The sequence below is a fragment of the Aythya marila genome, assembly GCF_965140915.1.
Source record: "Aythya marila genome assembly, contig: HAP1_HAP1_SCAFFOLD_269, whole genome shotgun sequence".
In the NCBI taxonomy this organism is placed as follows: Eukaryota; Metazoa; Chordata; class Aves; order Anseriformes; family Anatidae; genus Aythya; species Aythya marila.
In genome coordinates, this window is record NW_028136736.1 from 37,363 (window position 1) to 51,865 (window position 14,503).

The following is a 14,503-nucleotide window of genomic DNA, read 5'->3' on the forward strand; positions in this document are numbered from 1 at the left end:
AGCACCTTTAATGCTAGCTGAGGAATTTGGTTTAACAGCATGCATTTAAGAACAATCAAAAACACAAAACAACAGGACTTGCTGTACTAGGAAATCAGTGGTGGTTCTACCAGGAGTAAGCAGAGATTTGTTTTATTATTAAGTTCTGTTTTGTTAAGCCTCAGATATCCCGTCAGTTTTGCAGCCCTACCCACATAACAGGATGCATTAATTTCAATCACTGTAAAGTCATTGCTGCTAAATTTCTGCTTAACATGGATGAATAATCCATCCAGTTAAGAGTTTCACATACTTTTGTGTTTATTGTATTTGGGCCTAATTCTGTCCTGATCACACCAACTGCTATTTGATGTTAGCAAAAATGGAAGACATGTGCCATGTAGATAAAGACATCTAAAGTATCATTTTTATATATTACTCATTGAATTGTATGCCTTATCTGTGCTAAATTCAACTAAAGTAATTTTCTCAACGTTAGCCAGCGTTCAACAGCAATCTAACTATTCTATATGATAACCAGTTAAGAATAGAAGACGTAATACTGAGTTAGCTGAAATGCATTTTGCTGGTCACTATATATATTTTTCTTGATTTCTAGGTTATTTGCAACCACATTAATAGTTGGACAGAGTACTCTACTGGTCTGAGGGTAAGCGTATATAACAAAATTCTGCTTAAAATATACAGAGGAGTGTTTCAGCTAAAATGCTTTCTTGGAAAGTACTCAATCAAAGGAAAAACAAATAAAACCTCAAATAAAAATAACAAAAACAACCTCTAGGGAGGGTTCCTGCTATTGTCATAGACCTGGAGAAGAATGGTACAAACTATTAGCCATCAACCACGTCAGATTGCAGAAGCTGATTTGTGATTGAAATGAAACATGCTACACATCTCTGGAATTAAACTTTTTATTTTTTGCCATAGAAAGCTCTAAGAACTAATACCAAGTATTGATTAATGAAAAGTGGAACACAACTTTAAAAAGTATGTTAAAGAAAGACTATACAAGTATATACAGATCTGGCAAAAATTATTGATTTTTCACATGGAACAGTTCATAGGTAACAGGTGTAGAACTCAATGTTCAATGTATATAGTTGTCAGCTTCTGCATCTTTTTCTAAGCTGCATGCCTTAACAGTACAAAATAAATAAGCAGGTGATTTTTTTGTTTTTTATTTTATTCATATACTGGAATGCTATGGGATGAATCTCCAAAGAAACCATACAGCGAGAATGTAACCACCATCATTACATTTTGCAGCAGATCCGTTAATGTTTTTATACGTGTATAAATGACTGTGAGGTTTTCTAGCACTCTGTTGAAATTGTTAATTTTTATCTAAATGCTTTTTCAGATTCCAACTTTTTCACTCATTACCCCAAAGCCAATTTCTTAATATTTACATAAGGTTTTTCATTAAGTTAAAGTGGAAGCTAAATGTTTAAAAACAAATGAACAAATATAAGTGCAATAGCCAGAAATCTAAATATAAAAGCTCATGGCCCCATAAAGTTTAAAGAGGAAGGATCTAACATGTTTCCAAATGAATAAATATTGGAAGTAAAATTAAAAAACGCTCTACGTGACCTCTGGACTTTGGATATCAAAAATCACTTCCAAGGAAAACTGAAGACCCTGAGACACATGCAAGCACGAGTCTTCTAGCAAAAATACAGTTACAAAGCCCTAATTTTCCAGTTTTCCTCCAAAGAGAGATCTTCAGTAGGCACAGTTTAATTTAAGGTTTAAATATATCAGCAGCAAATATTGATAGCCATTATTTTTTGTTATCACTGAACGCACACTTTTCAGTGTATCCTTAATTCTCTGTGTGTCATGTCAACAACAAAATGATCACATTTTTATGACCAAAAGTTCATGAAATTTCTACACAGCATGCAGCCAGCTACGTCAAGCAATCAATACTTACTCCTTGTGAGGATTACATGTGGCTGCTGCAATACCATCTCAGACTACATCCAACCTGTAACATTTGAAAGCATATCCTGTTATACTCAAAGGCGTTCGCAACATGATCTGGGAAATAACCACGTATATAATTTTTGGCCTACAAAACAGAAGCGTTGAGTATTACACAAAAAACGTAAACATTCTCTTTCTCCCATCGTTACGCATTTCTGGTACCCTTTTTTATAGCTCCAGTTGTATTTGAACCATTTACCAGTTAAATATCTTTCTGTCAGGAATACCGGATGCCTAAAATCTTTGAAGGTCGTAGGACCAAAACGCTTCTCTGAAACAGGAGAAGAAAAACTTTTAGCTGTAATTTAAGCAATGAAAGTTTACAATAACTAACTAGCACTATGCAAAACAACCTTGCTCAGTCAGTCATCACTAGAATTTCTGTGCAGTTTTCATATTACCATTTACAGAAATTCAAGAAGTCACTAAATCTGATGTGCTAAACTACAGTAAACAGTTGTTTTTCTCAGATCTACTGTTTCCCGTTCAGGTTGGACTTCTTGGATCATCTCCTAGGAGTCATAAAATGTACCAAGTACAAGGAGAAAAAAAGGGGCAATATAACAAACCTGAAACTGAAAACAGATAACAACTAGGCAGCTGTAGAGGAATTATACTGTGGACTATGAGGGATGAGGGGTATTTTTTGATTGTTGGTTCATCATTATTACATGGTTACACTAATTCTGTAAGTGGGAAAAAAAAAATTGTTTTCAATTTAAAATTTTTTTTAATTTTAAAATTAAAAATCTAGCCAAATAGACATACAAGATCCTCTGCAGTTTCAGTGCTAAGCTGACGCAGCACTTGGGTTATTTCTCAGTTTTAAGAAGCCTTCAGATAGCAAAAAAAAACAAAAACAAAACAAAACAAACAACAAAAAAAAACTGGACCCTTGCAGTTATGCATTGCTCAGAAAAACAAAATGAGTTGTGGGATTATTTTTTTAAATGGTTCCACATTCAAGAGACTATGATGAATATTTTTACTGTTTTCTTGGTTAATGTTTAAACACAGTTCAGCATTGAAGTTCTACCATGAAAGAAAGGGTTTACATAAGAAGTGTGGGTATAGGAAATACATCGATTACTTTAGAAATTACTTTAGATCTCTAGTTCTTTAGAATAAACTGTACCTTTTTCAAGCTACGAATCCCCACGGTTTGATCAAAATTAACATACTAGCAAACACTGCTAGCTCCTTGAAAATGTCTTAATCTGTATTCAAGTAAACTTTCCAATGAATTGCTTCCACAAATTGCTTGCAGCTACTAATGATCCATCTAAGTACTACCATTTGGTGACTTGGTAGAACAAGTTAACTTGTTTTCACTTTAACAATTTGTTCTGCAATTATTTTAACAGTTCATTTAAAACAGCTGCAGTGTTTCTGCACTGAAGCCCTTTTCCAGCATTTCATGCATTTCAGTAAGATTCTGGTATTACAAACTCAAATTCAGTGCTACCCTCTGATTGATTTTGTTTAAAAATTGCTTCGTTTCCCTGTGGAATGAAAATATCATCCCAGGTCATTTGTTTGGCTGGAGGATTCGATGTTGTTCCTTCGGTGCCCTCCTTTCCTGTGTCAACACGATAAACAATTCCATTCTCATTTAATACCGGTATGCTGTTTGAACGATCAGTAATGTACGCATACTGTCTGATCTGCAAAGACCTGCAAGGATGCAATCGGTAAAGCTTGGTGTCTCCAGAAGGGTCTTGGCTATGAACTGATCTTATGTGCGAGGCCATGATTTGGTAGTTGATGAAAGACTTGCCACATGTCAAGCACTGGTACCTCCGCTCGCCAGTGTGGTGGATTTCATGCTTCGTACGGTATTCAGCGAGAGGGAAAACCTTGTCACAGTATCGGCATGGATACTTCTTCTCCCAGGAATGAACGTTAAAATGTCTCCGTAAACTCGTCAGACACACATACGATCTCTTACATACAATGCAGATGTAGTAGACCCTTCCGTCCACTATCAGCTCGTAGTGGTCATCATGCTTAACTTTCATGCGTTTCCTGCCTGGAGAATCATCACCAGATGTTTTGGGTGTTTCATCACGCTTGGCTTCTCCTTCCTCGGGATCATCCTTTACAGGAATGACTATGTCATAGGTGTCCTCACCAATGTTTGCATAGACCTTACAGCCTGTGGATAAGCCTTCTATTTCAGTGGCTGTATCTAACGTTATGATTTTCTGCCCTTCCGCCACATGTTTTGGTGCAATGCCTGCACTGAATTCTCTATTGTTTCCAGTAAGGACATCTGAGATTTTTATTTTAAATTCTCCAGGCTTAGAAGATGGCTCTTGGGAAAACGTAACAACCTGTTTTTTCTGTACACCTGATCCTTCAGAGGCTGCAGTCTTGGATGCAGCAGGCTGCTGAACCAAAGAGCTACTGCTGACTGAACCAGGACTAGAGGAGCTAATGACATCGTCGTCATCTTCAACCATCTCTTCTACATCATCAACAGCAGTCGTTTCCGTTTCAGCTGAGGAACTGTTGTTAGATGGCTTCTGGTTCTCCTCAACCAAATTAATCGTAGGGGTCACATGTGTTTGATTTGAGGAGCTAACAGTGGGTGATGCATTCACTGGAGGCCGATTTAGCAAAATAATCTCAGGTGTCAAATGCTGTGGTGTTGCAGAGACAAGGGATTCCGCACTTGATTGTATTTGTTTTGCATTCAGCTGGTTAGCAGAGGAAGAGAGTTTTTGAGTTGCTGTGGGGCTAGTCAATAGTGGGGAGCCACCACTGCCACATGATTTTTGGTCAGACACTCCAGCTGCATTTGAGCAAGGTTGGTTGTGGGTTGCAGCACTAGTATCTTTAGTACATTCTTTTGGGGGAACGAGCTCAGAGCAAAAAATGACATCATCATCATCATCTGAGTCGCTCACTGTTATTTTTGCAGTCTCATATGATATTCCATGCAGGGAAAATGATTCAGTTATAACCGGCATCCCCCCCAGTACATCCCCACTCTCTTGCCTGATTGCAGGTACTTGTGTTTCAGCATCCTTTTGAGTGGGGCTAGAAGTTGAAGTTTCTGAAGCAGCATCTTTCACCTCGTTTGACGAGCTTTTTCCTTCAGAAGGAGGTATGCACAGATCGGCTATGAATTTAACACCCAACAGTTGCCCTGATTTAATCAATTCGTCAAGTAAGTCAGATCGGACAGAGATTATTTTGGAACTATACATATAGTTAAGTATTTCTGCAAAGATTTCGGCTCTTACAAAGCTCAGTTCAACTACTTGCCCTGCCACTGAGAAAAGCTGGTGAAAGTATGTGCTTGAGGCAGAAAGAATGTTTCTGTGAGCTCGAAATTTCCGGTCCTCCACGATGACAGTAACATCACAAAAAAGTCCATGGCCACGTTGTTCATTCAAAGACTGAAGGAGCGCGTTAGAATACTGCGTGTCTGTTGCAGAGATCAGTTTTTCCCCCTCCATTCCTACAAAGAGAAAGCAAGAGGTATCAAATAAGCAAAACCACGGATTTCTGGCTTTGTGTGACGGTGTCACACATTTACAGTTTAATAATTTTGAAAATTACAGTTTAATAATTTCGAAAAAACAAATCTCGGCATGCATAAGCTTAGTGAAGGGCCTAGAGGGGAAGACATATGAGGAGCAGCTGAGGGCACTGGGTCTGTTCAGCCTGGAGAAGAGGAGGCTGAGGGGGGACCTCATCGTGGTCTACAACTTCCTCACGAGGGGTAGTGGAGAGGCAGGTGACCTATTCTCTGTAAACACCAGTGATAGGACCCGCAGGAACGGTGTTAAGCTGAGGCAGGGGAAGTTTAGACTGGACATCTGGAAGAGGTTCTTCACCGAGAGGAACAGGTTCCCCAGGGAAGCAGTCACTGCACCAAGCCTGTCTGAATTTATGCAGCGATTGGACTGTGCACTTAGGCACATGGTCTACATGTAAAATTTTGGGTAGACCTGTGCAGTGCCAGGAGTTGGACTTGATCCTTATGGTCCCTTCCAACTCAGGATATTCTATGATTATATGATAAGCTTAATGCTACAGCACTCTGCAAAATTTTTATTTATTTTTTTTAATCTGTCCCTTTTCCTCCCATGCAAGGTATGTGCAGAACTGAATACACCCTCTGTTCTCATCTCCTAGAGAGTAAAAAAAAAAGAAATGATGGTCTAAGTCAATAGCAAATAGGGTAAGTTTGAAAACCAGGATGCTGTATGACGGTTTCTCAAAGGGTCTGAGCGTTAACAGAGGTTTGTTTTCCGTTGTGGAATATTTCCACAAGTATTTAGGAGAGGCTCGGCAGCGCGTTCATTTTAGGGGCCGGCCACCAGGACCTGTGCACGCCTGCCCCAGCGCCGCTGGAAACGCTGCGGGTACCTCCCTTCTCTGCCCAGGAAGAGAAACAGCCCCGCTCCCCGGGCATCCGCAGGGCCGTTCCGGGGCGGCGAGGCAGCAAAAGGGGGAGCGCGGCGCTCCGGGGGGGTCGGGCAGCCCGCGGGAGAAGCTCCCCGGCCGCGGCTGTTAGCGGAGCCAGCGCCCGGAGGCCCCCAGGGGCGGCGGGCCGCGCTGACAGGCGGCGGGCCCGAGCCCAGGCCCGCAGCTCCGGAGCGGCCTGGCCCTGTACGGGGTAGCGGCGGCGGGAAGCAGGGGGCGGCGGGGTACGGGGACGGGGGTGGCGAGGATCCACGTTACCTGCGCTCCGGCCGCCCTTTCCCTCAAGAACGGCCGCCGGCCGCCGCCGCTCCTCGGGCTCGGGCTCGGCTCCGCTCGTGCGCCTCCCCCGCCGCGCCGCCGCCAGGGGGCGCTGCGCCGCGCTGCCCTCCCCCGCCGGCCGCAGCGCTCCGCCCGAGCGCCCTCGGCGCCCTTCGGTTCCAACCCGAGCGGCTTCGGCAGTTTCCGACTTCCCGCCCCGGGAAGCACCGCGCTCCACCGCCCTTGTGTGGGGCTGACCGACCTGACCCGGCATGGCCGCGGGGCTGACGTAGTCGGGAGGAGAAGCGGCTTCTCCAACGGAGCCTTCGGGTCTGAAAGTCTGCAGAGGCAGTTCCTGATTATTTCTGGGCTTGTCCTGAGAGTTCAGTGAAGAACAGAAAAGAGTAATCGGGAAAGATTGGCTTTCTGCCTCATAAAACCGTTCAGCTGGGTTCTCTCCTGATACAGGCTCTCAGTCGTTTTTATACGGGAGGTCACATCAAATGAAAATTGTGCTATGACTGTTTCAAGTCTTAACATACAATCCACTGTGCTTTTCTCTCTTCCAAAAACATCCAGTGGTTCAAATTAAGCTATCTCTTAGCCTTTTATCCCTCAGTTTTAGGGATTATTCTTCATCTCATTGTCAATTCCCTTTCTAAACACTAACAGGAAAATTCAGATGAGCACAGAGTTGGAAGAAGCCCTGCTTCTGAAGCATCATCAGCTTTGAACAGCCAGGTTTTGAACCGCTTACTCTTAGGCACTGTCTCATGTAAAACATGATGGGCTAGCTGTGTGAGTCTCACCATCTGGACTTTCCTAGCTTTGCTGAAACTTTTCACTGTGGCAGCTTCTTAGGTCAGATATAAAATCTGAACTCGTCTCTCTGTGGGCAAGGCAGAGCTAATGCTTGAAACATGTTTAAATTTTAAAAGCTGGCCAGCTCAAAAAAAATTACTGAAGCTGCCTCTCATTGCTCCTGCACTTCAATGCAGAATTTCAATGCCTTTTTTTTTTTTTTTGACACACACCTCTTAGAGTTTTGTTTTTCTGCCTTTTTTATTTTTAGATTAGCCTAGAATGTGTAACATTACACATTGTGTAACATACATTGTGTAAATGTATGTGATTTACTTTGTGTAAAAATTTATGTAGCGACAAATTAAATTAACCATTTTTTGTAAGATATTGACAAGAAAGACATCTAGAACATTTAATTAAATGTGTTGTTCTTAGAACTGGAAATACAAGTGAGAGAAACAATGCTAACCAATTTATTTTAATGCCTACCAGTGATCCAGAGAAACTCTGGGATGGAGACTCTGAAAATTACAAGTACAAATTGCAAAAAGTGATGTCTAAGGTTTTTTGTTTGTTTGTTTGTTTTTTGTTTGTTTTTTTGGGGTGGGGAGAAAACAAGAAAATACACAACCCAGCAACAAGTTTTCAGTTAAGCCCTTCAAAGAGCTCTCTTCTTTTTTAAAAAGGCAGCTTGCGGAAACAAAAAATTGTTTTAAAGACAAATCGGAGACAGAAGTATTCTCTGTCATAAAAAAAGTGTATTTTACATTAAAATAAATTACATTGGATAAACAAGCCTGTTATAAGTTGCCCCCTTAATTAATTTTCAGAGAGCATTGCATTAATAATAGAAAGGAATTTATTGAGTAAGCAACAGCAAGCAAAACAGCGCTGGGCGGCCGGGGAGTCTCGGCTCCACCAACGGCGCGCACCTCACCCCCGCCAGGGTCCCTTTTTATATCTTGGTAATTCCGGGATTACGCAGCACATCCTGGTATATTCTGCGACTGCGCGCACTGTTGCTAGGGGGTCGTCTCTGTCCCTCTGGTGGTCGTGAAGATGAAGGCCGTAGTCTTCCTCAGCGTTGTGGTTCAACTTCTTTTTTTATTTGGTCATGTTGGCCCAGCGTGAGACAGGAATGCAGGATGTTGATACACTAGTTTAGCAACTTATCAGGAGATGGTTACATGAACTTTGCAGCAGTGTCTTTGAACAAAAGAGGCAACTGAGATGCAGAAGGAGAGAAGGGGAGGGGGTTCTCTTTTTGTTACATTAAGCAAAAGAATTTTCATAGTGTCTAGCGAAGTATTAGACATCTTACGTGCAACAGCTTTTGCAACTCCTGCTCCTCAAACGGAACTCCTTGTTTTATAATACAAAAGACAATGAACAAACATTTATTGTGTATTACAAAGCCAATGAGTTTCCACTTGGGGACTTCAATAAAATAAAAAATTAACAGTTATCCTACCTAAGACTACTTTTAGGAACAGAAATATTCCACTGTGAAACTTCAAATTCCTGAAATGCCTGGGAGGAGGCTGGGGAGGCCTGGCTGCACCACCTGCCCTTCCAGAGGCCTCAGGGGTGCATTTGTGTGCCATGTGGTCGCTATGTTAGGCCTCTGTCTGGAGTGTTGGTGACATGAACTCATGTACCCAGTGCTGGGAGTACATTGATTAAGGAGGTATTGGGGAGGCATTGGGGAGGCAAGGACAATCCCCAGACATGGACTGTATATCTCGAAACAAGACACTGGAACTCATGATAAGGAAGCGGCAGACGGACAGAGAAACGAATGTAAGGACTATAAATCTCGAAACTGGACATTGGAATTCATTATAAAGATACAACAAACGGAAGAATTAGCAACAACCAGCTCTTGCAATTAAGAAACCTGCCAATTCAGCAGATTCCTGACCAAAGGTGAAAAGTACACTGTGAGGAAGACTCGGGGTCTTCCTCCCAAAGACCCCTGCCCACGTCCCAAAGACCCCTGCCCACAATTCTTGGGAGGCTCTACGCAGGCGCAAGGTGCCAAAAGGCTAATTAGCATGAGAAGCGAGGGAAGGCGGGGATAGGTAATGAATATGTATAGGCACTTGTAGAATATTGATAGATTGATTGTATAAATTCAAGACTGCTTTCCGCTTTGGGTATGCACGATAGGTGGAGAGATCCCCCGTGCATCCAGCGCTGCAATAAAGAATATACCACTTAAAGGAATTTCGGCTTCGATCTTTGAATCAATCTGGCACCCCAGATGGGACGACCTCTCTGCTGGACCGCAGGACCCGCTGGGGACAGGACTCCCTAGGGTACCCCCGGGATTTCCTGGAGGGACTCCTCGACTCACCGGATCAGTGCGGAGGCAGACAAGGACCCCATCATTGTAAGTGAGTATATTCTTTATTCTGGTTTGGTTTTCTGGTAGACCGGTCATCTGGGACTGTCCAGTAAGTCGGAAGGTGACTTCTGCAGGACAGTATTTGGTATATACTTTGTGGTTAGTACCACAAGTATATCTGGGGACCTTGGGGTCCATCTGTATCTGGAACTGTCTGTAAGTCAGAAGGTGATCTTCTGCGAGGCAGTGTTTGGTATATACTTTGTGGTAAGCACCATAAGTATATTTGGGGACCTTAAGGAAAGAGCTCGCTTTAAGGTCCATCTGGAATTGTGTTGTCTATTTCGGTTTTCTGACTCATGGAGTATGGTATTTAACTTTGGTTATTGTTACTGTGATTTTGGCTATTTTTCTGGTGGCAATAGTAGGTTCGTGGCATTGTTATAAGAGAGATATCGTTACGGTGTTACACAGTTCGGTTTTCTGACTTATCGCATGTGGAATTTGACTCTGACTATTGTTATTGTGATTTTAGCAATATTGCTGGTAATAGTAGCTTTGTGACATCGCTACTGAAAGATATTGCGTGCCTGTAATTTTGTGAGTGATACATTTTTGTGATACACTTTTGTAAGTAACACGTGTATTCTGAAAGTGTAAACTGGAAAATGGGGGGGCAAACAAGCAGTGAAATTTTAAAGAAAAGTGTGTTAGGATGTGTTTTAAGTCACTGGAAGGATATTGGAGGATCTGCCGGTGGAAGCGTGAACAGGAAAACATTGATAAAATATCGTAACCAGCGGTGGCCGCTTTATAAGCTGGAATGTGGAGAAAAGTGGCCCCTAAATGGAACTTTAAACTATAATATTTTGCTACAGTTAATGTTGTTTTTTGAGAAGCAGAACAGGATGAAATGTTGTATACTGATGTTTCAGCATCTTGGTGGGAAAAGGTACGGAATTAAGTTGGCCCCTGACTGAGCCTTTGATGATGGCATTAGAGAAGTACAGGCTGGAGAAAGATAAAGGAAGAGTTAAAAGGGTTGTTGAAAGTGTTATAGGTGTTTGAAGTTGAATGAGCAGGGAAAGAGGATGTAGGAATGATAATAGTTCTGCCTCTGCCCGAGGCAGAGATCTTAAAATCATGGGTGTTAGCCCTTTGGGGCAAAGGGACCATGATGGGTCCGAGAGAGTTGTCACAGAAACAGAAAACCAGTTAACTCTTAAAACAACCTGAGTTCATGTGCGAGCTCAGATTGCCGATGGGACCCGCTCAGGGAACTGTGGACAATTGCATTCCCCTGACCGACCCCCACTAAGACCCGAATCATCCTGAAAATTATGAACGGTTATACTAACAGTAAAATACTAAAAAGTAAATACTAAAACCTGGATGAATTGGGAATTGAGAATATGCTTCCAATAAGGTCTAAAAGAAACCCCTATGGAATTTTTGGACCAACTCTGAAATGTAATGAAAATAAATAAATAAATAAATACATAAAACAAAACGGTTTGGACCTGGCTTCGGAGGACAAATTGACTAGCCTTTTCCTAGGGTAATCGACCCCTGATTTCAACAGGAATAACGGGGACCTGGGGAATCTACCCTAGCGGATCCTCCACTGGTTATAATGAAGCTAGGGGAGGAATGGAAGTGAAATTTCTTATTGATATGGGGCAACGTATTCAGTTCTAAATCAAGCATTAATGCCTTCACAGAATTATTATGTTAGGGTAAAAGGTGTGTCGTGGTTTAACCCGGCCGGCAGCTAAACACCACGCAGCCGTTCGCTCACCCTCCCCCTCCCTCTCTGGGACGGGGGAGAGAAATGGAAAGTGAAGCCCGTGAATTGAGATAAAGACAGTTTAATAAGACAAAATAATAAAATAATAATAATAATAATAATAATAATAATAATAATAGTACCACTATTAATAATGTGTACAAACAAGTGATGCACAATGCAATTGCTCACCGCCCGCTGACCGATGCCCAGCCTAACCCCAAGCAGTCCGGCCCCCTCCCCCCGGCTAGCCACCCCTATATATTGTTTAGCATGACGTCAGATGCTATGGAATACCCCTTTGGCTAGTTTGGGTCACCTGTCCTGGGTCTGTCCCCTCCCAGCTCTTACTGCACCCCCAGCCTGCCTGTTGGCAAGACAGAGCAAGAAGCTGAGATGTCCTTGGCTTGGTATAAGCACTGCTCTGCAACAGTTAAAACATCGGGGTGTTATCAGCACTCTTCTCATCCTAAGCCAAAACATAGCATTCTACCAGCTACTAGGAAGAAAATTAACTCTGTTCTAACTGAAACCAGGACAAGGTGTAACCGAAAAGGCTTATTTTTGTGAACCTTTGAAGTACAAGTTACGGAAACAATGGAGCATACACAGATTTTTATATATGCCTAGCTCCTCATGGGCACTCTTAGGTAGAGATTTATTAGAGCAAGTAGGAGCAGAAATTGTTTTTGAAAAAGGGAAAATGGAATTAAGAATAGGAGAAGAACAACTAACAAATGTGTTAAGCTTGGCACTAATACAAACTGACCCTAAAGGTGAAATACCTTTAGAGATCACAGATCAAGTATGTCCAGGAGTTTGGGCTACTGAAACCCCTGGAAGAGCTAAAAATGTGACCTTAATAATTATTAAATTAAAGCCAGGACAGAAACCCGTTAAGGTTAAGTAATATCCTTTGAGGATAGAAGATAGGAAAGGAATTAAAGAGATAATTGATAAATTTTTACAGTATGGATTATTGATTGAACGTGAATCAGAATACAATACACCCATATTGCCAATTAAAAAGGCAGATGAAAAAGCTATAGGCTAGTTCAGGATTTGAGAGCCATAAATAAAATCACTGAGGATATACATCCAGTAGTGGCAAACCCTTATACTTTGCTGACTAAATTAAAGAATAGTCAAGTCTGGTTTACCGTACTGGATTTAAAAGACGCCTTCTTCTGCCTAGGCTTAGCCACAGAAAGCCAAAACCTATTCGCCTTTGAATGGGAAAATCCCGATTCAGGCAGAAAGACGCAGCTTACGTGGACATTACTACCTCAAGGATTCAAGAATAGCCCCACTATTTTTGGAAACCAATTAGCAAGGGAACTCGAAACATGGATGCCTCCGGACACTGAAGGTGCTTTGTTACAATATGTAGATGATCTCTTAATAGCTACCGAGACTAAAGGGAGTTGTATTCAATGGACTATAAGTCGTCTTAATTTTCTGGGTTTAAATGGATATCAAGTCTCTTGACAGAAAGTCCAGCTGGCTCAACAAAGTGTGACCTATCTGGGATTTGAAATTTCGGAAGGACAACGAGAACTAGGAACTGAACATAAGGAAGTCATTTGCCGGACTCCAGAACCTCAAATGGTAAAGGAGCTACAAACCTTTTTAGGAATGACAGGTTGGTGTCGCCTTTGGATTTATAATTATGGACTATTGGTAAAGCCTCTATGTGAATTGATAAAGATTAACCAGTCAAAGTTAGTCTGGACTGGAGAAGCACAAAAAGTCTTTAAACAACTTAAACAAGAATTGATGATTTTGAAATATCAAGCAATATTGGTAGAACAGGACAACTTGGAAATTGTGATAACTAATATTGTGAATCTAGCCTCTTTTCTTAGTGATGCTCCGGCACAGCCTGTGATTCACGATTGTTTAGAAACTCTAGAGACTGTGTATTCCAGCCGACCAGACCTTAAGGAGGAGCCCATGGAAGATGCGGAAGAAACTTGGTTCACGGATGGGAGCAGTTTTGTTATGCAAAGACAACGTAAAGCTGGATATGCTATAACAACTACTCAGCAGGTAATCGAGTCTAAGCCTTTACCCCCTGGAACATCAGCTCAAAAGGCGGAGATAGTTGCTCTCACGAGAGCATTGGAACTGGCAACGGGAAAAAGGATAAATATTTGGACAGATTCTAAATATACATTCGGCGTGGTACATGCTCATGGAGCAATTTGGAAAGAACATGGATTGCTGACCGCTCAGTGAAAACACAAAGTATGCTGAAGAAATTTTAAAATTGTTAGAGGCTGTAAAACAACCAGAAAAGGTAGCTATCATGCATTGTCAGGGACACCAAAAGGGGAACACCGATTTTGAAATTGGAAATCGATTGGCAGAGGCTAAGCAGGCAGCTGAAATAACTGAGGTGAAGGCATTGTCTTTGATACCAGACGGTAAAATCCAAACTATATCCAAATTATACAAAAGAAGACTTAAAATTAATTGAAGATTTGAAAGGTAAAATGAAACCAGATGGATGAGTATATTTAAAAGATAACCACATAGTAATACCCTCTAGTTTGACATGGTCCATAGTTCTTACAGAACACAATAAAACGCATTGGGGAGCTGGCACACTGCATAAGAGCCTGAGTCAGACATTAGTGGGACGATATGATAAAACAAGTAACTCAACAATGTAGCATTTGGTTATACAATAACCCCAATACCAAGAATAGAATAAAGTTTGGAATAATCGGTAAAGGAAATTATTCGGGGCAACAGTGGCAAATTGATTTTTCAGAACTCCCTAGAAAAGGGGGGTATCATTATTTACTGGTTCTGACTGACACGTTTTCAGGAAGGCCTGAAGCCTTTCCCTGTCGAACAAACAAAGCAAGAGAAGTGGT

The 14,503-nt window shown here is 41.7% G+C and overlaps 1 protein-coding gene across 1 annotated transcript; it reads right to left on the reverse strand.

Annotated features, from left to right (window-relative positions):
• Positions 1–109: 109 nt before the first annotated feature.
• On the reverse strand, positions 110–6,772 carry ZBTB33 (zinc finger and BTB domain containing 33). The gene is made up of 2 exons (XM_082785841.1): positions 6,685–6,772; positions 110–5,455 (listed from the first exon to the last, which is right to left on the reverse strand). The coding sequence occupies exon 2, from the start codon at positions 5,451–5,453 to the stop codon at positions 3,414–3,416; it is 2,040 nt and encodes a 679-aa protein (XP_082641967.1). The 5' UTR covers positions 5,454–5,455; positions 6,685–6,772; the 3' UTR covers positions 110–3,413.
• Positions 6,773–14,503: the final 7,731 nt, after the last annotated feature.